Raw genomic sequence first — 27,687 nt, forward strand, 5'->3', positions numbered from 1 at the left:
TCACATCGCTAATGGAAATGCTGCATATTTTGTTTGTCACCAATATAGTAGTGTAACTGACTTGCATACATCTATATTTGAGTCTTTTATACCTGATGTGATTCCATAGATAGAGATAAACATCTGGCTACTTTATTATGGCTTCTGCAGTTGTATTTATAAATGAGCAAAATTAAATACATGTTATTTTATTATCAAAAAAATAAAAAATAAAAAAAAATAAAAAATGGTCCCGGCTGGATAGCTCAGTTGGTTGGAGTGAAATCCCAATGGGCCAGGGCTGTGGGTTCAATCCCTTGCTGAGATGCATACAGGGGCAGGCAATGAGTGCACGCATGGATGGAGGAGCAAGTTGATGTTTCTCTCACATATCAATGAATAAAAAAATAAAAATTATAATTAATGATTTTTAGGGTGACTTCTAGTTGTTTCCCCTATTATTTTAATACTAGGGGCCCGATGCACAAAATTCATGCAAGTGGCTCGGCCGTTGCAGCCACAACGGCTTGTCTTTGCCCCAGCAGTCCTGGCTGTGTCCGAAAGGTTGTTCGGCTGTCTGGTCTAATTAGCATATTACGCTTTTATTATTATAGATGTCAGGCATCTTAAGTGCCTTAAATTACTGGGGTGAGTAGAGGTGACATATAAATATTTTAAAATTTTTAAGAAACTACTTACCCTGATTCCTTTAATCTTTCAAAGTCTAGATTCTTTTTTTAATTTCATAGTCCATACTTAATTATAAAAAGAATTTCAAGTTAAGAATGAGAGGGAAGCCCTGGCCAGTGTGGCTCAACCGGTTGGGCATCATTCTGTGCACTAAAAGGTCGCTGGTTGGATTTCGTGTCAGAGCACATGCTCAGGTTGCGGGTTGGATCCCCAGGAAGGGGCCTGCAGGAGGCAACCAAGGCAGATGTTTCTCTCTCTCCCTCCTCTCTTTCTAAAATCAATAAAAACATATTCAGCCGAAACCGGTTTGGCTCAGTGGATAGAGCATCGGCCTGCGGACTGAAGGGTCCCGGGTTCGATTCCGGTCAAGGGCATGTGCCTGGGTTGCGGGCACATCCCCAGGAGGAGATGTGCAGGAGGCAGCTGATCGATGTTTCTCTCTCATCGATGTTTCTAACTCTCTATCCCTCTCCCTTCCTCTCTGTAAAAAATCAATAAAAAGCAAAAAAACCCAAAAAAACAACATATTCAAAAAAATAAAGAAAAAGAATGCCAGGAAAGACTAAATTGTATAGTATTGTATGCAAAAAAGAGCAGCATATGAAATTGAATGTATACTATTGATTATAATGGTATTACTCTGATTTAAACTGTTTCTAAAAAGGCAAAGTTTGAGAAACTTAAAGGAAATATACCAAAATGCAAACTAACATAATTTTGTTAATGTCAATAAGAACTATGGACTGTTTCCCCCCTCATAAATATTCTGTAACATGACTTTATTAGTTATAATAAAATTAAAAAATGTAACCATAATTATATACATCTAGTGCCAAAATATGTTCACACCGTTTGACTTAGAAATTTCTTTTAATTGGCCTAAAGGAAGTAATTCTAGAGAAGACAATGTCCTACACACAAGGGTATCAATCACAGATTTACCTATAATTGCAAAAAAACCCAAAAAACAAACTAAAATCACTCTCAAACTCTAGACATCAAAGTAACAGAGAAGTGGATTATTTACCCAAGATAATAGTAATATAAAAAACAACATGAAAATTTTTTTTATAAGGTTAACAGGAAAAAAGGAGATGAAATGATACGTATACGATGACTGCAATTTTGTAAAAATATGTATCCTTAAGGAAAATTACTAGAAAAAAGTACATTAAAATGATGTTACTGATTGTGAGATACAGGTTACAGATTTACAGACTCTCAATAATATCAGACTATATTTTTCTTCAGAATGAGGGGACCAAATCCGAAGGCTATTTTGCATAGTATTTAAAGTGTGAAGGTAGGGGGTTTAGAATCAGATAGACATAGGTTCAAACTGATTTTTACCATCTTTTAGTTGTCATTGTTTTAATTTACCCTCCAGGAATGAAGACATTATCAGTAATTATTACTGTAGTTGCTTGTGCCCCAGAATAAACCAACCAACTACAGTGACCAAGTCAAAGACCACAAATAAGCCAATATAGAATAACAACACAGCCCCTCAGCACAAGAATTATTTGAAGAGCTCCTGCACACCTGGGTAAGGATAACACTGGCACACCTACAGATCTTTCAGATCACTGCTACCCTGCCAATTCAGGTTGTATTCCAACTAACACTGCTCTTTAGGGTGTCTTCCAGCCACTAACCAGAACCAGTTAATAAGGACAGTTAACCTTTTGTTTCTTTTTTTTTTTTAATATATTTTATTGATTTTTTTACTGAGAGGAAGGGAGAGGGTTAGAGAGTTAGAAACATCGATGAGAGAGAGACAGAAACCTCGATCAGCTGCTTCCTGCACACCCCCTACTGGGGATGTTGCCCGCAACCAAGGTACATGGCCTTGACCGGAATCGAACCTGGGACCCTTGAGTCCGCAGGCCGATGCTCTATCCACTGAGCCAAACCAGCCAAGGCTGTTTCTTAACCTTGTCTACTTAAGCTGTAAGTCATAAGCCATAGGAAAGAATGTCACAAAAGAACTCGCTGCAGCCTACAGAGAAACTAAAGGAAAACCCCCAATACACGTCTATCGTTCACACACAAAACCAGGGGAGAGCGCGAACGCAGTCCCCCACTACCACAAATTATGCAGTCGAGTTTCCCACATTTGGGGAAATCGCAGGGGTCAGCACATCCGGAGTGCAATGGATAAGCCTCGCCCTGGGAAAACCACCTTCGTGATCATGGTATCTCCCCTGCCAGGTAAGTATGAGTTGGGTTTGTCCCCGGCACTTCCTGCTGCCGCGTACACCACTGAACGCTTCGGGTCACTCCTGCAACCACTCTAATCGGCCTTCATCTACACATAGCGACTATAAACTCATATTTTCGTACTATATCTTAGTATTGGTAACAGCGGAACATAATGCCTATCTTCCAAGGGAACACGGTTCCCAATAGCCCTAAATATGAAATCTACATACTCCGCCTCCCGGCGTTACGTCACGCGCACCTCGAGGGGCGGGATCGGCAGCTGCGCACTATCGCGAAGGACTGGAAGATGGGTTCCTTCTCCCAATCGCCCGATTTAAGTGGCGTCTACCAGGCTATTTTCCCGACCCAAGTCTCCCCTCTCCCAACTTTCGCTGTAGCCGGAGGTCTTCGGATCTCCCCGGGTGGAGTCCCTTGAGCAAACGGACACGAAGCCGTTGTGGTCGCGAGCCGGCTTCACGGGTCCCTGGAGACCAACTGTCCACGCCAGCCCCGTCCTGCTTCCGCCTAAGAAGGGGGGAGCAGGGCATCCAGTCGAGAATGCCGTGGCCGCCTGCTAATGGGTGTATCGCAAAGAGAGAGTTTTGGAATCCAAGATCTGGACTGAAATTCAGAGTTCACATATTATGCTTTCCATTTCTCCCTGCTCTACCAAATGCAGAAAAATTACTGGGTTTTTCCAAAGGTCACAAGTGACTGACGATCATGAAAGTGCACATACTCTGCAAGCCCTCAGCACCATCAGCAGTGGCCTTTTCTTGGAGCACCCAACTACATGCTCACCTCTGCTCTTTCCCCAGCTTCTTTCAAGGGCTTCCTTCTCCTCTCTTGCTCTAATTGGGGCAATCCTTCAAAGGCCAGTCCTTGGCTAGTGTTTTTCTCAACTGGCATGCTTCCTTCTTCAAAAATCAATCAATCAATCAGTAGATAAATAAATAAATAAATAAATATGCACCCACTTTTCTGATGCCAACTTTGGTATGAATTCAACTAGGCCTTTCTATAGCTCACTTCGAATGTTAATCTCACACCTTTGTCTCAGCCCCAGCAGAGATCTATAAATAATATTCAAACAGCATGCTCCCAATCTCGGCTGCTGGTTCACTAAACGGCTTGCCATCCCTTTAATATAAACAGCCAACAGTAGACTCCAAAGGAATTTCAGACTTACTGTAACTAAACACTGCTGGGAGTGGGAATGGCAGAGCATCTTCTGGACTAGACTTTCAATAGACCATAACCAAAAGCAAGTCCAAATACCAGCGTCTGCTACAATAAACTAGTCTTTGGAAGGGTCATTGAATGAGCTGCAAACTCAGGAAGCTATTTTTTGTTGCTAATCCTTACTGGAGGATATTTTCCACTGATTTCTTTTAGAGGGAGTGAAAGAGAACAAGAGAGGGAGGGAGGGAAACAGGAGAGAGAAAGAAACATTGGTGTAGGAGAGACACATCGATTGGTTGCCTCCCACATGCGCCCCTACAGGGGCCAGAGATTGAACCTGCAATCCACGTACATGCCCTTGACCGGGAATTGAACCCTTGACCCTTCTTTGGTGCAAGGGCCTATGCTCAGTGGTGTTCCACTGAGGAACACCAGCCAGGGCCAGAAAGCTATTTTGTGATCTCTTCACAGTCACAGTTGTATGACCTGGAATTTTCCCATTTAAACTCCATAGTAATCACCATATTTTGCATATTCTTTCCCCTCCATTCCCATGCATTCACCACTTCCCAAAATATCTGTTTTTGGATGTTTAGAAATAGCAGCATAGCCTGGCCAGCATGGCTCAGTGGTTGAGCGTCAACCTATGAACCAGGAGGTCACAGGTTTCCCAGTCAGACATATGCCCAGGTCGCATTGTGGAGCGTGCAGGAGGCAGCCAATCAATGATTCTCTCATCATTGATGTTTCTATCTCTCACCCTCTCTCGTCTCTGAAATATATATATATATATATATGTGTGTATATATATATATATATATATATAAAATACAGTAATACATTTTCATGACTTTAGGTTAGGAAATGGCTTCTTTTTGTACTATATTTTTATTGATTTTACAGAGAGGAAGAGAGGTATAGTCAGAAGCATCAATGAGAGAGAAACATTGATCAGCTGCCTCTTGCACGCCCCCTACTGAGGATCCAACTGCAACCAAGGTACATGCCCTTGACCTGAATCAAACCCGGGATGCTTCAGTCTTCAGATCAGTGCTCTATTCACTGAGCCAAATCAGTTAACACAGGAAATGGTTTCTAATATCTGACATCAAAAACACAAGTGACAAAGGAAAACCTAGATAAAAGACTTAACCAAAATTACAAACGTTTGTTCTTCAAAGGACACTGACAACCCACAGAATGAGAGAAAATATTTGTAAGTCGTATATATAGATATCTCTAATAAGGAATTTGCATCTAGAATATATAAAGAATGATTACACCTCAATAAAATGACAACCCAATTTGATATTTAAAAATGGGCAAAAGACCCAAGTAGATTTTTCTTCAAAGAAAATACACAAATAGCCAATGAGCACATGAAAAGATGGTTAGCAACATTACTCATGAGGGAAAGGCAAATCAAAACCACCACGAGATACTACTTCACACCCAGTGGGATGGCTAGAATTAAAATGACAGATAATACAAATGGTGGGAGGATGTGAAAAAACTGGAACCCTTATATACTACGGTAGGAATGTAAAATGGTGCAACCACTTGGAGAACAGGCAGTTTCTCAAAAAGTTAAACATAGAGTTACTCTGACCCAGCAATTCCACTGCTAGCCACATACCCAAGAAATAGGAAAACGTTTGTCCACACAAAAACTTGTACATGAGCCTTGCCAATTAGTTGGTTAGAGCATAGTCCCCATACACTAAGGTTGTGGGTTCAATCCCCAGTTAGGGCACTTAACAAGAATTAACCAATGAATGGAACCACAGATGTTCTCTCTTCCTCCTTCCCTTTTTCTCTCTTTCAAAACCAATAAAAAAAAAAAATTAAAAAAAAAATGCAGCCTGGCCAGTGTCACGCAGTGACTGGTCAACAGAATAATTACACCCTACTCTGCTAGACAATTTGGTATATGTGAATCAACATGCATGCAGTAACCCTTGCTCACACCAGAATACACTACTGTTGAACATAGAAAACAGGGGAAAGCAGAAACGCAGCCCCACGCTACCACAAATTATGCAGGTGAATTTTTCACATTTGAAGAAATCACAGAGGTCAGCACACCTGGAATACAATGAGTGAGCCTCACCGCGGGAAAACCACCTTCATGACCATGGTATCTCCCCTGCCAGGTAAGTATGAGTTGCTGGAGATTCCAAAACTAAACACATACAGTCACACTCTTCATGCTATTCCTATACCATCACTTACAAAATAAAGACTTCTCCAAATCTCAGTAAAAGCCAGACAATAACATTTTGGATACTGTAATATTTGCAAAAATCACAAACGTATGTACAATGTGAACAAGACACTGCGCTTATTTACATAGTCCTAGCACCTTTCAGTGTCATAACTCTGTCGCTCCAGACAAACCTGCCTTTGGGTTTTGTTGATGAGGTAGGCTGAGTAATAGCCCACCAGAAATATCTAAGTCCTAATCACTATTATTGCCGTACTTTGTGGCAAAAGAGATTTTGCAGATGCGATTAAAGATTTGAGAAGGAAGAGTACTTTGAATTATCCAGGTGGACCTAATGTAACCACAGGGTCCTAATAGAATGGAAGAGGGAAGCAGGCAGGCCAGACAAACAGATGTAAGGACAGGACAGAATGATAACAGCCTAGAGAAGTTGCTAAATTGCTGGCTATGAAAGTGGAGAAAGGGACAACAAACAAAGAATATATAAATGTAGCCTATTTTAAAAATTTTTGAGTTGAGAAACATCAATGAGAAACATAAATGTGCTGTTCCAGTTATTGATGTGTTCATAGCATATCAGGACAACACTCTAAGCAACCAATCTCATTGAGTTGTGGGTCAGGACTTAAGACTCTTGAAACAGCAGAACAGGTAAGGGGGCAAATTCTCCTCTATAAGAAAGGTAGACCTGGGGCAGGGGGCAGTAGCGGGCTGGAGGGGGTGAATGGGGGAAAAAAGGGGGACATATGTAATACTTTCAACAAAGAGACTGTTGAACCTCACAGGGAAGGCAGGGGAGGGTAGGTGGGAAGAGATCAAAGAACTTGTATGCATATATGCATAACCCATGGACAGACAATGGGATGATGAGGTGGGGTAAAGGGAGCAGGCTGGAAGAGGTTGATGGGGGAAAAAGGAGGATCTATTCTATGCAATACTTTCAACAAAGATTAAGAGAGAGAAAAAAGGAAACAATAGAACAAAGATTTATATAAAAGGAAGGTAATCCTGTAACTTCACTTCTGATCTCCATAACTACTTATAAAGCTATCTTATTTCTATAGCAACTTTTTGCAATGATAAAATGCTTCAAGGCAAAAGGACAAACCTCAAGATCTTTTTTTCTGAACCTTGTTGATTCAGGGGAGAGCGCGAACGCAGTCCCCCACTACCACAAATTATGCAGTCGAGTTTCCCACATTTGGGGAAATCGCAGGGGTCAGCACATCCGGAGTGCAATGGATAAGCCTCGCCCTGGGAAAACCACCTTCGTGATCATGGTATCTCCCCTGCCAGGTAAGTATGAGTTGGCAGTGTTGCCTGGCACTTACTCCTCAGATTCAAATCACTTTCAAGATAGGATCACTTTTATCATGCATCCTACTGACCCTCTTAGTTCTGCAGTAGAGTTTTCAAACTACAGTTACCATCCAGCAATAATTTGTATATCTGGATACTTCAAGATCTTAGGAAATATATGTCTGTTGTAAGCATGACCAGCAGTCACTGCGCTTATTTACATATTCCACACCCCCTTTGATGATCTCACCGAGTCCTTTTCCTAGTATAGTCGGTGGTCCTGTTCAAATAAAACAAAGGTAAAGACACTCGGCAGATTTAAAGATAAACGATATGAATTTGTTCTTTCCTTCAAGGGCTTGGAGCTAATGACATCACCGTGGTGCCTGGTGCAGATTATCAAGGTGTTCTGTACTTAACTGAAAAAGCAAGTCTAAAAAGATGAAATTTGAAAGAAAAGATGAAATTTTGCAAAACTACATTTAAAAATCCAGAACAAGTATTGCTAAAAATAGGCAGTCAGTTCGAAGTTCCAAGGACATGTACAAAACATGCTCTTTCACATATGTGGCAAACGATCACCCTTACTTGAAAGACCAGTTGCACAAACACTAATTCTAATTTTAAACCGAGAAAACTAGGGAAAAGCTCACACGACAACCCCTCCTACACTCACACACTTGAAACAGTCAAAGAGCTCCCCCCAGTGGGAGTGTGATCATGGCCCTCACAGTTGGAAATCCACCTTCATGATAAGAGTGTCTCCCACCGGAGCAAGAATAAGTGGTGTTTTGACACATCCTTAAACCTTTACAATCTCAGCACTGCAAGGGTCAACCTTTTGGTTTTTCACAAGTGCCTATGAAATCCAGAACAAGACTACCAGAGAATCCATCCTACAAGAAACTCCTGCGCCCTCTTAAAATCATAATACAACTCGAAAAGAGGATATCCTATCTTAGGCAATGGTATAGATATAGATATAGATATAGATATAGATATAGATATAGATATAGATATAGATATAGATATATAGAGGCAGATGTAGATGTAGATATAGCTATAGCTATAGATATAGATATATATAAAATCAGCCTTCTCAACCCTCTCCTTCCTGCTTCATTGTAAATTAGAATTGGAGTTTCCAAGTTTACCTGTTCTTTGTCTCTAGAAGATTCACACCAGAATCACTCTATTTTCCAAAGATTTTTTAAAAAAATATTTTATTGCCGAAACCGGTTTGGCTCAATGGACAGAGCGTCGGCCTGCGGACTGAGAGGTCCCAGGTTCGATTCCAGCCAAGGGCATGTACCTGGGTTGCGGGCACATCCCCAGTAGGAGATGTGCAAGAGGCAGCTGATCGATGTTTCTCTCTCATCGATGTTTCTAACTCTCTATCTCTCTCCCTTCCTCTCTGTAAAAAATCAATAAAATATATATTAAAAAAAATATTTTATTGATTTCAGAGAGGAAGAGAGAGATAAAAACATTAACAATGAGAATCATCGATGGGCTAATAACTCCTACATGCCCCTCACTGGGGATCAAGCCTGAAATCAGGCATGTGCCCTAATCAGGAATGGAACTGTGACTAGGACCTGGCTCATAGGTTGATGCTCAACCACTGAGCCCCACCAGCTGGGGTCAGCTCTTATTTTTATATTCCAGAAAAGTTATTTTACTCTCACTGTTTAACAATAACAAAAAGAATAACAAAAAATCCTTGTATACCTTGTTTGAGTGGAGAATTTTAATGTTTTTTTTTTCCACTTATCATTGTAAATTTTTTTTTATCCTCACCCGAGGATGTGTTTATTGATTTTAGGGAGAGAGAAACATCCATCAGTTGCATCCTATATGTGCCCTGACCAGGAATCGAACCATGACCTCCTGGATCATAGGTTAAAGCTCAACCACTGAGCCATGCCGCTGTGCTTGATAAAGAGTTTTTAAAAAAATATATTTTATCAATTTTATGAGAGAGAGAGATGAAGGCAGGGGGAAAAAGAGATTCAGAGTTTTTTTTTTGTTTGTTTGTTTTTAAAATATATTTTATTAATTTTTTACAGAGAGGAAGGGAGAGAGATAGAGAGTTAGAAACATCGATGAGAGAGAAACATCGATCAGCTGCCTCCTGCACATCTCCTACTGGGGATATGCCCGCAACCCAGGTACATGCCCTTGACCGGAATCGAACCTGGGACCTTTCAGTCCGCAGGCCGACGCTCTATCCACTGAGCCAAACCGGTTTCAGCGATTCAGAATTTTTTATAAAATATATGTTATCAATTTTATGAGAGAGAGACACGAAGGGAGAGGGAAAGATAAAGAGAAGCATCGATGAATGTGAGAGCGAAACATGAATCAGCTGCCTCCTGCACACCCCAACCCAGGAGATCAAGCCCTCAACTCAGGCATGGGTCCTGACCAGGAAACGAACGAGCAACCTTCCAGTGCACCAGACTATGCCCAGCTGAGCCACACCGGCCAAGGCCAGAGTTTTTTCAAATCAAATCACATCACATATGTAAAACAACTTTTCTTTGGCACTTTACAATTGTAGGCACTTTTTATTTTTTTCTTTCTTTTTTAAAAAATCTTTATTGTTGAAAGTATTGTCTATGTCCCCTCCCCCCCCCCCATCAACCCCCTCCAGCTCACCCCACCCTTACCCCAGGCCCTCACCACCCCACTGTCTGGATCCATGGGTTATGCATATATGCATACAAGGTCTTTGGTTGATTACTTCCCACCCACCCACCCTCCCCTGCCTTCCCCCTGAGATTATTTTATTTTTAAAATGTTTTTATTGATTTTTCAGAGGGAGAGAGAAAGAGAAATACTGATTAGAGAGAGAAAAAAAATCGACCAGCTGATTCCTGCACACAAACCCTCCACCCCCCAAGGAGGACTGAGCCTGCAACCTGGGCAGGTGCCCTGACCAGGAATTGAACTAGGAACCCTTTTGGTACACAGGGTTCCAACTGAGCCACACCAGCTAGAGCTGTAGGCACTTTTTAATTTTCTTTTTAATTTTAATTTTTTAAAATATATTTTATTGATTTTTTACAGAGAGGAAGGGAGAGGGATAGAGAATTAGAAACACTGATGAGAGAGAAACATCAATCAGCTGCCTCCTGCACACCCCCCTACTGGGGATGTGCCCGCAACCAAGGTACATGCCCTTGACCGGAATGGAACCTGGGACCCTTGAGCCCGCAGGCTGATGCTCTATCCACTGAGCCAAACCGGTTAGGGCTGTAGGCAGTTTTAAAAAAAGTCTCACAGCATTAGCACTTTGATGAGCTAGGTTTCATTCAACTGAATACACATATTAGAACATTTTTAAACGGAGAAACTAAGATTTATTATATACCTTTTCTGTGCCAAATACTTAATATGTATTCATTTAATCTTTCCAACAACCCCATGAAATAGTAACCTTCTACTTGCAGGTAAGAAACCTGAGTAAACTTGCTGAAAGTCTCACAGTTGGTAATTTCCGGAGATGTGATAAAAACCAAATTTGTATGACTCCAAAGCTTATATCCATCATCGTGCCTCTCAAACTTTTTCAACAAGTAACCCCCATTGCAAAGAAAAATAAAACCATATACCTAGGAGGTGTTGGGAGACTACTGAAGTGTCCAGTTTAAACAGGATCTTTCTTCAAAGTCTTTATCTTAAAATGTATTTTTATGTTTGCAGTTCACTCTACAATATATTAATACTTATTCAATAGAAAATGGTTTACCAATTAAATTACTCAACTCTTCTCTCTCTCTCTAAAAAAAAAACAAAAAAAAAACCCTAGCTGGTTTGGCTCAGGGGATAGAGCGTCGGCCTGTGGACTGAAAGGTCCCAGGTTCGATTCCGGTCAAAGGCACATGCCCAGGTTATGGGCTAGATCCCGAGTAGGGGACATGCAGGAGGCAGCCGAACAACGATTCTCTATCATCGTTGATGTCTCTCTCTTTCCCTCTCCCTTCCTCTCTGAAATCAATAAAAATATATTAAAGAAAAATATTTGAGAAAACCTGATACTACAGGAAGGAAGATGCACCTTAGGTATAAATCCTATAGTTCTGTTAGTTCCTGGGGCCTGGCCTCATAAACTTGGATCCTAGTTTGAAAGCCTGATTATACAGGCTTTTTAAAAAACTTAAGAATGATGGTACAAACAATAATTGCAGGCAACTCAAGGGTCAGAATAAGATATAAGCAACACATAATTGTATAGCTACAGATAGAGTTAACTAGTTTCTTAACTCTCCAATGCCAATGAGACAAAATTCTAAACACTGCCAATCCCACTGAATTTGACCAAACTAACTCAAGAACTATCCTTAACTATGTTGACACCATCCCAAGACCCCAGTTGCTTTACAAGCATAAGCACAAATCCTCCCTCTGAACAACTGTATGAAATGCCCACGGTGTGCCCTGCTGTGGGTCAGACTGGAGGTTAAGCAACGTACTGACCGGCAAACAAACCACATTTTTGTCAGTCCTGCCCGACTTCTCTGTCCTACCAACTAGGGGACAAACACTTCTCGAATTCACCCCCACCCCAAGGGGGGCTCGCAATCTGCAAGTAGCTCGTGGTAGCATAAAAAGGGTACGAGGCTTTAATTTTGGCTTCAAGAAAAACGGTGCTATGAGCTACCGTGTTTTCGGGGTTTTTTTTTTGTTTTTGTTTTTTTTTTTCCAGCGGACCGGTAGTGAGCATTCGAAACGTGAAGGATTTGCTCAAGTGGCCCACATAGGTTGGCCCGAAAGAAATCATCGCTCACCTAGGCAAGGACAGACTCAGGAAGCCACGGACTTTGTCTTTTACCAGCTCTGCTCCCGAACAGGAGCTCTTGCGTACCCCAACGACTGCATCTTAGAAAGGGGAGCCCACGCCAGCCCACTCTGGGGATATTACCCGCTTACTTTTCCAGCTACTTCTTAAGCCAGCAGGACGTTACGGACTAACGGACTCGGAATTCAGCATGCTCCGAACTGGTCTCGCAGAAAGCCTTGTGGGGGCAGGGGGGGTGGACTGGACGCAGCGCGGTCTCTGGAGGAGGCGGGCTGGCCCATAATCCCTCGCGATGGCGAAGGCGGGAAAGGCAGGTGGCGGGCTAGTCCACAGTCCCTCTCGATGGCGAGGGCGGAAAAGGCAAGGGGGACGAGCGAGGGAGACAGCAAGTGAGAAAGCCTATAACGTTATAGGCTGGCACCCTATAACGGGGACCCAGATTAATCCTTATCTGTCCGTTCCATATCCCCAACCGGTAACCGCCCAGTGTGTGTGCCCGTTACTCCCACTGGGGTGATCATTCTGAAGAACCACCCTGAGATTTCACCCGTGGGCACAAGGGAGGAAATGTGGTGTGTAGGGCCCACTGGGCCTGGCTCTCCATCCTGTGGTCTCCACCTATCTTTTTACTATTAGGATGTATTTAAATATATATATATTTATTCAGATTCTTTAGAGAGGGAGAGGGGTAAAGAGTTAAAAACATGGATGAGAGAGAAACATCCATCAGCTGCCTCCTACATGACCCCCTACTGGGGACCGAACCGGCAACGAAGGTCCATGCCTTTGCCCAGAATTGAACCCGGGACCCTTCAGTCCGCAGGCCGAGGCTCTACCCACTCAGCCAAACCGATTAAGGCTGTTAGGGTGTATTTTTAATGGGGAAACCATATTGGGCTTTGACAGATTCACGACAGAAAGGTGCGTTCTTGGGGAAATTGAGTATATGCCTTCACAGAGTCGCAGAGCCCCAGGCCGCGCGCAGCCAGGCCGAGGGCCCCGCCCCTTCCGCTTTACGCCTGACGTCACGCGGCGCGGCGCGGCCGGGCGCGGGCGTGCGGAATTCGGCGTCTGGAATTCGGCGGGTCTGAGCGCCTATGCGCGTAGGCGTCCGGCTTTGAAATGCAGCGGGATTTAGTTAGTTTCCCCCTGTCCCCAGCGGTGCGCGTGAAAATGGTGTCTGCAGGTTTCCAAACTGCTGAGGAGCTCCTAGAGGTGAAACCCTCCGAGCTCAGCAAAGGTAACGACTCCCGACGTTCAGCTGTGGTGCATTGGCCGCGATCTGTGCCGCCTCCATCTCTGTTCACTCGCCCGCAGTCTCCGCACATTGGGCTGCCGCCCACGGCTGCGTTTACAACGTGAAAAGCCTCCTTAATTATACTTAAACCTGGTTCGGACGGTTAGAACTGTGGTCTCGGCAACATTTACTTATTGCCTTCTCTGCCAGTCCCTGCCCAGTGCTCTGAGGATTACGTCGTTTATACCCCAAAGAGCCCTCCTTTGCATGGGCCATGCCCGATATGCAGACGAAGGAACCGATGCTTGGGGAGGTTAAGTCACTTTTCGTAACGACTGGGCTAGGAAGTTGCAGAGCCAGGATTGGAGCTCATATAGGCCGTTTAATTCCCGCTGTTCCCAAACCCCAGGGACAGGGATTAAATTTGAAAAATGAAGGATTCGTGATGGGACGCTAGAGATACTAAGAGTGAGAAACGGGGTAGAAAGACGGTGCTTCTTTTTGTAACTCCCTGAGGAAACCCTAAGCCTCACCTTCCAGAACATAGATAATGCTCGGTGGGGACCACCGCATCCTGAGGCAAACAAAAACAAAGCTGTCTGCGTCAGACTGGCTGAGCACATGGCTCGATGGTATGCCCAGAACTATAATATCAAGATAGAGCCGAGTTTTAAGTCATTGCCCTCAACAATATAAAATGAGGAGGTTTCAACTAGTCACTCAAGAATAACTAACTAACTAACTAAATAAATGTAGACCCAGTGTTAATTATTCGTTTTAAATCTTACACCTCGCGTGGTGTCCCCCAAAGTTTGATGGGCTCTTTTTCTTTCAACAAGTTGGTTTTACAAAAAGGGAAGGAGAGAATATGAACGATAAAAAGCTAATGATTGCCTTGGCTGGTTTGGCTCAATGAATAGAGCATCAGCCTGTGGGCTGAAGGGTTCTGGGTTCGACTGCGGTCTAGGGCACATGCCTGGGTTGAGGGCTTGATCCCCAGGGTGGGGCATGCAGGAGGCGGCCGATCGATGATCCCCTCTCATCATTGATGTTTCTGACTCTGCCTCTCCTTTCCTCTCTCAAATCAATAAAAATGTATTTTTTTTTAAAAAGCTAACAATTACTGAGCATTTTGGATGGCCTGGTTTTCTACCAAGCTTTTTACATGTATTGTCTCATACCCATTTTGTAGAAGAAAAAAAATCTGAGATGCAAAAAGGTAACTTGCCCAAACACGGCGACTACATAGTGGTGCGGCCAGGCTTCACAGACCCAAGTAATTTGACTCCAGAGTCCAAGCTCTTAAATTGGATAGGATTTTCCTTGCCTTATCATTGTTGTGTTTCGTTAGCACCAAATGTATATTTTATATCCTTACCAAATCAAGCACTGATATATCAAACTCTTAAGTGATGTCCTCACAATTATTTCTCCCCTCCGCTTGTTTGTTTGTTTGTTTTATAAATATGTTTTTATTGATTTTAGAGAGGAAGGGAGAGAAAAACATTGATGAGAGAGAAACATCGATCTGCTGTCTCCTGCACACCCTCTACCAGGGATTGAGCCCACAAGTTAGGCACTAACCTTCCTTGCAGGGAATGACGGCTGGCCGTCTGAGCCACATCGGCCAGGGCAGCCGCCTGTTTTGTAATTACTGTTTTATCTTCTTAGGCCATATTATCAGACAGGAATGAAATTGTGTAGTTAAGGAAAGTGTAAGTATATTGTTTAAGGTATTTGTGCATAAAATTGTTACTCATTAAATAGAATGATACATGAATTTTTCATGCCAGTGTTCCCATGAAAAGTTTTTATTATGAATAAAACATGCATCTTTTTTAAAGCAAATTCTTTTTTTTTTAAAATTGATTTTAGAGAGGAAGGGAGAGAAAGAGAGAAACATTGATGTGAAAGAAATATTGATCAGTTGCCTCTTGTACGTACTTGGACCAGAGGTTGAATCTAACACCTTTTAGTGTGCGGGAGGACACTTCAAGCAATTGAGTCATACCGGCCAGGGCCACATGCACTTCTTTTATTTTTATAATATATTTTTATTGATTTCAGAAAGGAAGGGAGAGGGAGAGAGAGAGAGAAAAAAAATCAGTGATGAGAGAGAATCATTGATTGGCTGCCTCCTGCATGTCCCCCACTGGAGACTGAGCCTGCAACCCGGGCATGTGCCTTTGACTGGAATCGAACCCAGGACCTTTCTGTTCACAGGCCGGTGCTCTCTCTATTCATTGAGCCAAAGCAGCTAGGGCCATGCACTTCTGTTAAAGTTGATTTTTGTTTTAGGCAATTAAGGAGGCCATTTTAACTTTCTTCTGAAAAAATGATTTGTATACTTATGAGAGTAAGATAATTATGGCTTCATAAGACCAAATGAGATAAAAGGATTGACTGCTAGTACATTTTATTTCTATGTCCTGAGAAATTTTGTAGATACTTAGAAATGCTTTAGAGGTTTAAGTTTTTTCAATTCTGTTATTTTATTTTAATATATATATTTTTAATTGATTTCAGAGAGGAAGGGAGAGGGAGAGAAAGATAGAAACATCAATGATGAGAGAGAATCATGGATCGGCTGCCTCCTGCACATCCCCCACTGGGGACGGAGCCTGCAACCTGGGCGTGTGCCCTGACCAGGAATCAAACCCAGGATCCTTTCAGTTCCTAGGCCAGTGTTCTCACCACTGAGCCAAATCAGCCAGGGCTCAATTCTGTTTCTGAGGTAATAAATTTTTTAAGTATGTGAGGACTGAGAAAACATCAATCCATTTATTAACTTGAAAGGTTAAATAGTTCATGGAATGTTACATTTTTTATTTTTTATTTTATTTTATTTATTTATTTTTTAAATATATTTTATTGATTTTTTATAGAGAAGAAGGGAGAGGGATAGAGAGCCAGAAACATCAACGGAGAAAGATCAATCAGCTGCCTCCTGCACGCCCCCCAGTGGGAACGTGCCCGCAACCAAAGTACATGCCCTTGACCAGAATCGAACCTGGGACCCCTGAGTCCGCAGGCCGATGCTCTATCCACTGAGCCAAACCAGTCCGGCAAATGTTACATTTTTTAATGGCCCTAGCTGCTTTGGCTCAATGAATAGAGAGAGCACCGTCCTGTGAACGGAAAGATCCTGGGTTCGATTCCAGTCAAAGGCACATGCCCGGGTTGCAGGCTCAATGAATAAAAATATATTTTATTCATTTTTTACAGAGGAAGGGAGAGAGATAGAGAGTTAGAAACATCGGTGAGAGAGAAACATCGACCAGCTGCCTCCTTGCACAACCCCCACTGGGGGTGTGCCCGCAACCAAGGTACATGCCCTTGACTGGAATTGAACCCGGGACCCTTCAGTCCACAGGCCGACGCTCTATCCACTGAACCAAACCAGTCAGGGCAGAATGTTACATTTTTATGATTCTCTATTCTTGGCATCACTCTTGCTACCTAAAAATTAAAATTAATAAAGAAAACCAAGTAGCATAATACACTGTTTCAAATCTCTCAAAAATCTGTGTGTTTTTTCTTACTCTACTTTCAGAAGTTGGGATATCTAAAGAGGAAGCCTTAGAAGCTCTGCAGATTATAAGAAGAGAGTGTCTCACAGATAAACCAAGACATGCTGAGTCAGGCAAGAAATGTACAGCATTGGATCTTCTTGAGCAGGAGCATACCCAGAACTTTATAATTACCTTCTGTTCAGCACTCGATAATATTCTTGGGGGTGGAGTACCCTTAACCAAAACAACAGAAATTTGTGGTGCACCAGGTGTTGGAAAAACACAGTTATGGTAAACTAAAATGTTCCCTTCTTAAGGGTGGGCTTAACATTTTATGTAAGTAATAGAGTATTGTGCTATGGGTCTATAGTCAGACCGAAAAAGAAATGTATGTATTCACAAATTTTTGTGTTTGCGTACATGCATCAAACAAAAACCAACTTAATATTTGTGTTACTTTAGCATTCCATTTTGATAAATTGATATGTTTCTTTTGATACAAAAAGTGTTTCTTTTACAACACTGTTATGTTGTCATTAGGATAAGAAAGCAGTCTTCTACTTTATTACATAATTAATTCCAGAGAATATATTTGAAAATCAAACATTTGAAAGTGGAGCCTGGTCGCTGTGGCTCAGTGGTTGAGCATCGACTTAGGAACCAAGAAATTGCCAGTTGGATTCCTGGTCAGGACATATGCCCAGGTTGTGGGCTCCATCCCCAGTGGGGGTGCATGCAGGAGGCACCCGATCAATGAAGTTCCTTTCTCATCAATGTTTTTATCTCTGTCCTTCTCTCTCAAAATCAATAAAAACTTACTTAAAAAAAAAATCTGAGACTTAAAAAAGTAGATTTATATATAGTAAGAAAGGGTTCCATTTCCAGAGGCCTAAAAAACCACTAAAATTCCTTAATCATGATTTTATGGGCACACCCTTTTCCTAATCCAAGAATCAATTGATTCACATATACAGGGTGGGGCTCACAGTAGTTTTTATGGAAAATAATCCTATCTAATAATAGACAAAGATTGAAATTGACCTTACCTTCTCTACGCCTCCCATTGGCTAATCAGCGAGATATGCAAATTAACCACCAACAACGATGGTGGTTAATTTGCATACATAGGCGTGAAGCGGCGGAGCGAGGACTGAAGGCGGCTCCGGCTGCTGGAGCCATGAGAGGCTTGGAGGCGCCTCCAGCCGGACCGAAGGCCTGGGTCCCAGGTGCCAGAGGAAAACCTGTGCTGGCAGCCAGGGGAAGGGAAGGCCTATTGCACGAATCTTTTCGTGCAATAAGCTCTAGTATAATAAATAATACAAGATAAAACTTTTAATAATAAAAATAGTAGGTTTACAATAGTTTGTATGGAAAATAATATCTACACTAATAAAAGAGAAAAATGGTAATTGGCGTACGGCGATACCATTTTCATTGGCTAATCAGGGCTTTATGCAAATTAACTGCCAACTAAGATTGGCAGTTAACTGCCAACAAGATGGCAACTAATTTGCATATGTAGGCACAATGCAGGGAGGCGAAAGGGAAAGCAGGAAGAAGCCCCCTGCCACTGACAGTGATCTGAAACCCAGGGGGGAGCTAAGAGCTGGGGGGCAGGGCAAAGGCGGCCCTGGGGCCGCCTTTGCCCTGCCCCCCAGCCATGATCAGAGAATCAGGTGCCTTTGCTGCCCTGGCCAGTGATAACAGGAAGTAGGGGTGGAGCCAGCGATGGGAGCTGGGCACGGTCGAAGCTGGCAGTCCCAGGAGCTAGGGGTCCCTTGCCTGGGCCTAAAGCGAAGCCCATGATCGCGGCGCCCCCCGCTGCCACTACAGGTCCCCGCTGCCTGGGCCGGACACCTAGGCCAGAGGTGTTAGGCCTGGGCAGGGGCGGAGCCTGCAACCGCAGGGAGCTGGGGGTCCCCTGCCCAGGCCTGACACCTCTGCCGGAGGCCTCAGGCCTGGTCAAGGGGCTGATCCGGTGATTGGTGATCGGAGGGTGATGAGGGTCAACTCCTCTGGCCGAGGCATCAGGCCTGGGCGGGGGGCGGAGCCGGGGATTGGGGGGATATGATGGTCCCCTTGCCCAGGACTGAAGCCTGGGTCAGAGGTGTCAGGCTTGGGCGGGGGGTGGAGCAAGCGATCAGAGGGAGATGGGGGTCCCCTGTCCAAGCCTGACACCTCTGGCGGAGGCGTCAGGCCTGGGCAAGGGGCCGATCAGGTGATCGGAGGGTGATGGGGGTCAACGCCTGAGGGCTCCCAGTATGTGAGAGGGGGCAGGCTGGGCTGAGGGACACTCTCCCCCCCACCCCCACTCAGTGCACGAATTTCGTGCACCGGGCCCCTAGTATATAATAAAAGGCTAATATGCAAATTGATCAAACGGCAGAATGACTGGTCGCTAGATGTGCACTGACCACTAGGGGGCAGACATTCAATGCCCCCTGGTGGTCAGTGCGCTCCCACAGGGGGAGTGCCACTCAGCCAGAAGCCAAGCTCAATGCTGGTGAGCTCAGTGGTGGGAGTCTCTCCCACCTCTGCTGCAGCGCTAAGTCGTCAGTCAGACATCCCCCAGGGCTCCTGACTGCAAGAAGGTGCAGGCCGGGTTGAGGGACCCCTCTCCCCCGCCCTGAGTACACGAATTTCATGCATCAGCCTCTAGTAAATAATAATACAAGAATAAACTTTCTTGTACTCCCAATTGTAATTCTACTTTAGCCCCATCCTGTATTTGGAGCCATGGCGAAGCAGCCATCTCTCTTGTCTGGGATGTATATTTGCATTTATAAAACATTTCGTGATCTGGAGTTTGAAAAACACTATGTTAGAAGATCATTATAATGATTTGTTTGACTTCTTTCTCTTTATAGTATGCAGTTGGCAGTAGATGTGCAGATACCAGAATGTTTTGGAGGAGTGGAAGGCGAAGCAGTTTTTATTGATACAGAGGGAAGTTTTATGGTTGATAGAGTGATAGACCTTGCAACTGCCTGCATTCAGCACCTTCAGCTTATAGCAGGAACAGGTATGGAAGAGGGTAAGTTAGCAAGTGATTCTCTTTTTTCTGTATAGTAAAAGAAATTTGCATTTGTACTCATCTGAAGTCTTAGCAAGAGACCATTTTGGAAAGTGAAGCTTAATGACTTGATAATGTACTGGTGTTAAATTCTCATAGCCTTCTTAAAAATTAGAAATGCCACAATCTGAATTGGCCTGTTCTTCCCCTTTTATGGCCCTCACTGCAGGAGCTCTAAGGCAAAATTTGTGTATGTATTTCAGTGTATGATTTCAAATCATACTTTGACCTGCCAGGGGTAAACTAATTTTGTTGGAACTTTACTATAAGTATTGTCTCAACGCACTCACTATATTCAGTGCATTTAGTGTTTTGACTTTCATACTGTTTTTTCCAAAAACAAAAACTATGTTTGGAAGTATTTGGAACATTAAGCTGATTGACCTATGGGGCTATGAGTAGTATGTAAATGACTTCATGACTATGTTAACTGTATTGCTAAAGTGTTTGGAAGTTTTTTGTACTTATTATGTGCAAAGGAAGTTTTTTTAAAAATGTAAAGGTAATTTATATTCAAGTTCACGTCCTTTCAGTTTCTTATAAAATTAAATGGTTTCTGGTTTGACTTTTTAAAAAATTTGCTTTGTTTTATCTTATTCTTTGGATGTACAGTCTTTAGTTTTTTCTCTAGATGTTTCAAAAAACAATGCTTTTCATATATGCTTGTATTTCCTTTAAATGTTTGTAATCAACAGGATTTTAAAATATATATATATTTTTATTGATTTCAGAGATGAAGGGAGATGGAGAGAGAGTTTGAAACATCAATGATAAGAGAGATTCATTGATCAGCTGCCTCCTGCACACCCCACACTGGGAATCGAGCCTGCAACCCTGGCATGTGCCCTGACTGGGAATCGAACCATGACCTCCTGGTTCGTAGATGGATGCTCAACCACTGAGCCACGCCAGCCGGGCTGTATATTTTTATTTTAATGGAAGTGCTGGGTGTCCTCTTTAACTAATGACCAGTATATCTGCTGAAAGTCCTTAAAGCTACCCATGTCACAATGAATATTTGTGACATCAGATAAGAAGGGGTGTATTCAGGGTGGCATGGCCATAGACACAATGTATATTTGTAATAGTGTTTTGTTTTGTTTTATTATCATCTGAGGATATGAAGAGAAAGAGAGAGAAACATTGATGTGAGAGAGAAACATTGATTAGCTGCCTCCTGTATACACCCCAACTGGGGATCGAACCTGACACCTAGGTACCTTCCCTGATTCGGAGTCTAACTTTTTGGTGTAGGGGATGATACTCCAACCAATGGAGTCACCCCACCAGGGCTGTAATAGTGTCTTAAAATCTTATTCTAAATATTATTGGTATAAAACTGGGATATAAAGTTTTTAATGAGTGGTATATGATTAAGGTATCATTTTTTTGGTTAAAAATGAACTTTTAAAATGTATACTTGGCCCTGGCTGTTGTGGCTTGCCGGGGTCCAACCCCAGCGGGTCCAGGGGTCCCCAAAGGTGTGGACGGAGTCGGCGAAGAAGGAATGACACGGAGGCAGCGTTCAGTTGATCATCATAGCCGGGTTCTCTTGTCAGGGTCTCCTGCCAAGTTCTGGTCTGGATCTCCAGCGAAGTTCTGGCTAGGATCTCCAGCCAGGTTCTGTGTCCATGTTCTCTTGCTAGGTTCTCCAGCCAGGTTCTCCAGATTCTCCAGCCAGGTTCTGTAGCCATGTTCCCTCGCTAGGTTCTCCAGCCAGGTTCTGTCCAGGTTCTCCAGCCAAGTTCAGTCACCAGGTTCTAGTCAGGTTCTCTTGCCAATTTCTGTAGTCAGGTTCAGTCCAGGATCTTTTGCCATGTTCTCTCCAGCGAAGTTCTTCTGTCTGTAGGTTCTGTGTAGGTGCTGTCTTCTTTCTGTCTCCTAAGTTCTGTGTCTTGCTGTCTTATTACATCTGTATTTATACCAGTTGATTTTAATCCTGTCAATCTCTATTACAAAGGTTAGGGCGTTTCTTATCTCCATTCCAGGGAGTAAAGATTATGTAGCTTAAGCATGATTGTTCATAGTTAAAGTGATTAATTACCCGCCTGGCACTTAGTTGAGGGGTTTTATTCCCTCCCTAACTTCAGGGAAAAATTCCTACCTGGGGAAACAACCTTTCTCGGAGAGGTGACCTTGGTTAAAACACACAGCGCTAAGGGGAGCAAACATATTAAGAACAGTATGCTATATATGCCAGGTCCCTTGAAACAGCAAGGATGGACCGGCTCCCGGCAGTGGCTAGTTGGTTGAGTGTTCTTTTATGCACCTCCCTGTCAGGGCACATGCCCAGGTTGCAGGCTCAATCCTTGGTGGGGGACTTGCAGGAGGCAGCCTATTGATGTCTTTCTCTCTCTCACTCCCCCTCTCTCTTCTCTCTCTAAAAATCAATTTAAGAAGAAGAAAAAGAAGACAAAAAAATCACACAAAACAACAATAATAAAAATCAAGTGAAAATTTAATGTATTTGTAATAGGTAATGTTTTCTGAAATTTAATTTCTTGGGGTTTATTTTTCAATGTTAAAACGTAAGTACATTTTAAAATGCAACACTTTTTAAGTGGTTTTTCTCTGAAATATGTACAAATCCAAACTGCTTATTTATTTTTTCTTTTCCTTTTTTTTATTGTTTAAAGTATTACATGTCTCCTTTTTTCCCCACGATTGACCCTCCTCCCCAGCCACTCCCACTCCCAAGGGAAAGCCCCCACCACCCCAGTGTCTGTGTCCATTGGTTATGCTAATATGCATGCATACAAGTCCTTCGGTTAATCTCTAACCCTCCCCTCCCCTGCCTTCTCTCTGAGGTTGGGTGGTGTGTTTAGTGCTACCTTGTCTCTGGATCTATTTTTGTTCATCAGTTTATGTTGATCATTATATCCCACATATGAGTGAGATCATGTGATACTTATCTTTCTCCGACTGGCTTATTTCGCTTACCATAATGCTCTCCAGCTCCATCCATGCTGTTGCAAGTGGTAAAAGTCCCTTCTTTTTTATAGCAGCATAGTATTCCATTGTGTAAACGTACTACAGTTTTTGGGGTTTTTAAAAAAATCTTTATTTTTCAAATTATTACAGATGTTCCTCTTTTCCCCCCATAGCTCCCCTCCACCCGGTTCCCACCCCACCCCAGGCCCTCGTCCCCGCACTGTCCTCGTCCATAGGTATACGCTCTTTGTCCAATCTCTTCCTTCACCCCCCACATCCTCTTTTCCCCCACCGAGAATTGTCAGTCGCTCCCTTTCCTTGCCCCTGATTCTATTACATTCACCAGTTTGTTCTGTTCATCAGATTTTTTATTCATTTGATTTTTAGATTCACTTGTTGATAGATATGTATTTGTTGTCACTTTGTTATTCATAATTTATTATCTTTACCTTTTTCTTCTTCCTCTTCTTAAAGAATACCTTTCAGCATTTCCTTTAATACTGGTTTGGTGGCGATGAACTCCTTTAGCTTTTCCTTATCTGTGAAGCTCTTTATCTGACCTTCAATTCTAAATGACAGCTTTACTGGGTAGAGTAATCTTTGTTGTAAGTTCTTGCTATTCATCGCTTTGAATATTGCCCCTCCCTTCTGGCCTGCATAGTTTCTGTTGAGAAATCAGCTGACAGTCGTATGGGTACTCCTTTGTAGGTAACTAACTGTTTTTCTCTTATGCTTTTAAGATTCTCTCTTTGTCTTTTGCCCTTGGCATTTTAATTATGATGTGTCTTGGTGTGGTCCTCTTTGGATTCCTCTTGTTTGGGGTTCTCTGTGCTTCCTGGACTTGTAAGTCTATTTCTTTCACCAGGTAGGGGAAGTTTTCTGTCATTATTTCTTCAAATAGGTTTTCAATATCTTGCTCTCTCTCTTTTTCTGGCACCCCCATAATATGGACGTTGGTACATTTGAAATTGTCCCAGAGGCTCCTTACACTATCTTCATAGTTTTGGATTCTTTTTTCCTTTTGCTCTTCTGGTTGGGTGTTTTTTGCTTCCTCACACTTCAAATCTTTGACTTGATTCTTTTTAAAAAAATATATATTTTATTGATTTTTTACAGAGAGGAAGGGAGAGGGATAGAGAGTTAGAAACATCGATGAGAAAGAAACATCGACCAGCTGCCTCTTGCACACTCCCTACTGGGGATGTGCCCACAACCAAGGTACATGCCCTTGACCAGAATCGAACCTGGACCTTTCAGTCCGCAGTCCGACGCTCTATCCACTGAGCCAAACCGTGTAGGGCTAACTTGATTCTTTGGATCCTCTAGTCTACTGTTGAATCTCTATATTATTCTCCGGGACGCAGCCCACGGCGGAGCTGCTAAGGCCGTCCGGTTCTCTCCCCCCACCCGCCCCCACCACGTCGTGCTCTTCCTAGAAGATTCTTGAGTAACCTTATGACTGTGGTTTTGAACTCTATATCCAGTATTTTGCTTTCATCCATTTCTTTCATTTGTGACATCTTTCTTTGTTTCCGCATTTTGGCTGCTTCCCTGTGTTTGTTTCTATGTATTGGGTAGCTGCTAGTCTGCTTGAATTGATAGAGTAGCCTTGTGTGGTAGGTGTCCTATAGGGCCTGGTGGCTCAGCCTCTCCAGTCACCTGAGGTGGACACTCTTGATGCATCCCTTTGTGGGCAGCGTGCACAATCTTGTTGTAGTTAAGCCTTGATTGCTGTTGGTATCACTGGGAGGAATTGACTTCCAGGCCAATTGGCTGTGAGGACCAACTGTGTCTACAATGGAAGTGCTTCTGTGCAGGGGACACCCTTATGGGGCAGGACTTGCTTCAGTGGGGCTCTGGTGCTCACTGAGTCTGTCCGTTGAGTGTGTCACTTATGGATGTGAAGAGTTGTAATCTGGTATGGTCTCACACTAACCACTGGTTACACTGGCTCTTGGATCTCCAAGGATGTGCAAAGTCAGCCACTGCCTGGGGTCACCCAGCAGGAGCTACAGAGAGATCTGCAGATTCCTCCTCTTTGTATTGGGTTTGGAAGTGCCCAGATGAGACCCAGCTATGTAGCAAGGCAGGCTGCTGCTGGATTGATTGCTTTGGGACTCCCTGACCCAGCTGCTGCCTATTTGACAGGTTTTAGGCTGAGAAAGGACAGGCCATTCATATGCAAAAGCTGCTGCACACAGTTTGGGTGGGGTTGTAAATTGGGTGGGCCGGGTCTCAGGGAATCACCAGGACAGAGCAAACAGCAATGGCTGCCAGGCAGCCCTGCACTGGAGATTCTCCCAGTCAAGAACAGTGACCACTGCGTACACCTCTGCACCTCCGTCTGAAAGAAAGCCTCCCTCACATTCCTCTCCTGATGCCAGACAGTCCAGTTTCTCCCTGTATGTGTCTGGGTCCCCCTGAGTCTCTCCTGGAACTGGAGTTCAGAACAAGCGGGAGTTTGTATCTCCCTCCCGATTAAAAAAGCAGTGCACCTGGATGCCAGCCCGTTCAGTGCCTCCACACCTCCTACCAGTCTCAATGCGCTCTCTTCTTTACCTCTTTAGTTGTAGAACTTCCACTCAGCCAGCTTTCCTGAGGTTCTGGATGATAATTGTTCTGTCTTTTAGTTGTAATTTTGATGTGGTTGTGAGAAGCAGCAAGTACGGGTGTTTGCCTATGCTACCATCTTGGTTCTTCTTCTGTACCACAGTTTTCTTTTTTTTCTTTTTCTTTTTTTGCTTTCTGACAGCTTAATTTTTTTTTTTTAGGTTTTTTTTTTTTTTTAATTTATTGCTTAAAGTATTACAAAGGGTATTACATATGTGTCCATTTTATCCCCCCGCCCTAGACAGTCCCCTAGCCTCCCCTATCCCCCAATGTCTTATGTCCACTGGTTATGCTTATATGCATGCATCCAAGTCCTTTAGTTGATCTCTTACCCCCCTACCTCCTGCCCCCCAACCCTCCCCGGCCTTCCCGCTGCAGTTTGACAATCTGTTTGAGGTAGCTCTGCCTCTGTATCTATTATTGTTCAAAAGTTTATAATGGTCTCTATTATCCATGAATGAGTGAGATCATGTGGTATTTTTCCTTCATTGACTGGCTTATTTCACTTAGCATAATGCTCTCCAGTTCCATCCACGCTGTTGCAAAAGGCAAGAGTTCCTTTTTTTTTTTTTTTTACCGCAGCATAGTATTCCATTGTGTAGATGTACCACAGTTTTCTAATCCACTCATCTGCTGATGGGCACTTAGGCTGTTTCCATATCTTAGCTGTAAATTGTGCTGCTATGAACATAGGGGTGCATATATGCTTTCTGATTGGTGTTTCTGGTTTCCAAACTGCTTATTTTTTAAATCCAATCTAAGTAGGGAATTTCATTTTATATCATTGGTTCTATTTAAATTACCAAGTTACACTATATCATTTAAGCGGGGAAAATACTTCTTTTTTTTTTTTTTAATTGATTTTTCACAGAGAGGAAGGGAGAGAGATAGAAAGTTAGAAACATCGATGAGAGAGAAACATCAATCAGCTGCCTCCTGCACATCTCCCACTGGGGATGTGCCCGCAACCCAGGTACATGCCCTTGACCGGAATCGAACCTGGGACCCTTCAGTCCACAGGCCGACGCTCTATCCACTGAGCCAAACCGGTTTCGGCGAAAATACTTCTTTTGAACATTTTTCCTTTTAACTGTTAGTTTGTAATCCTATGAAAAAAAAAAAAACAAGAGAGAGAAATTCCAGTATGTTACTTCTATTGAGTGGAAGCCAATAACTAGAAATATGAAAAGACAGGTATTAAAAACTAGTTGTATATGTGTAGAAACAGTTTCTAGATAGCCTAGTACAGTGATGGCAAACCTATGACACGCGTGTCAGAGGTGACACGCGAACTCATTTTTTTGGTTGATTTTTCTTTGTTAAATGGCATTTAAATATATGAATATATAAAATAAATATAAAAAATATAAATCTTTGTTTTACTATGGCAGCAAATATCAAAAAATTTCTATATGTGACATGGCACCAGAGTTAAGTTAGGGTTTTTCAAAATGCTGACACACCGAGCTCAAAAGGTTCACCATCGCTGGCCTAGTATGTAAGGAAACAGTGGAAAGGATGAAAGAAGAGGACAGGAATTATGAAATGATAGTTTATAGTGATTTTGCTAAAATTTTGTCATCTTTCAAATAAAGTCGAGAGTTTTGTTCACAGTGAAGAATTTTGTTATTCAAAGGTATTGTTTTTCTTTAGTCACCAATATATCAAAACAGGTAACTAATTATTTTAAGATTGTTTTGTTGTTTATTTCAGCGCACCCAAAGGCTTTGGAGAATTTCACTCTTGAAAACATTCTTTCCCATATTTATTATTTTCGTTGTCATGACTACACAGAGCTACTGGCACAAGTTTATCTACTTTCAGAATTCCTTTCAGAACATTCAAAGGTATGGCTCAAGCTACTGAAATGTAATTTACCAATGTAACTAATATTTCTTAGGAAGTGTCTGGTTAAGCCAATTCAGAAAATTTATTTATTCCTTG

General features: G+C 42.7%; 1 protein-coding gene across 2 annotated transcripts in view; it reads left to right on the forward strand.

Moving 5' to 3' along the window:
• Window positions 1-13,425: 13,425 nt before the first annotated feature.
• RAD51C (RAD51 paralog C) overlaps window positions 13,426-27,687 on the forward strand; it is a gene marked incomplete at its 3' end in the record, with an annotated part of 36,096 nt that continues 21,834 nt past the window's right edge. For both annotated transcript variants that reach the window (XM_081109991.1, XM_081109990.1), the window contains exons 1-4: window positions 13,426-13,620; window positions 17,171-17,420; window positions 19,997-20,163; window positions 27,457-27,590. In XM_081109991.1, coding sequence (XP_080966117.1) covers window positions 13,503-13,620; window positions 17,171-17,420; window positions 19,997-20,163; window positions 27,457-27,590 — 669 coding nt within the window. In that variant the 5' untranslated portion in view covers window positions 13,426-13,502. The remainder of the gene's footprint in view (window positions 13,621-17,170; window positions 17,421-19,996; window positions 20,164-27,456; window positions 27,591-27,687) is intronic.

The sequence above is a fragment of the Myotis nattereri genome, assembly GCF_964212035.1.
Source record: "Myotis nattereri genome assembly, chromosome: 16".
Taxonomy (NCBI): domain Eukaryota; kingdom Metazoa; phylum Chordata; class Mammalia; order Chiroptera; family Vespertilionidae; genus Myotis; species Myotis nattereri.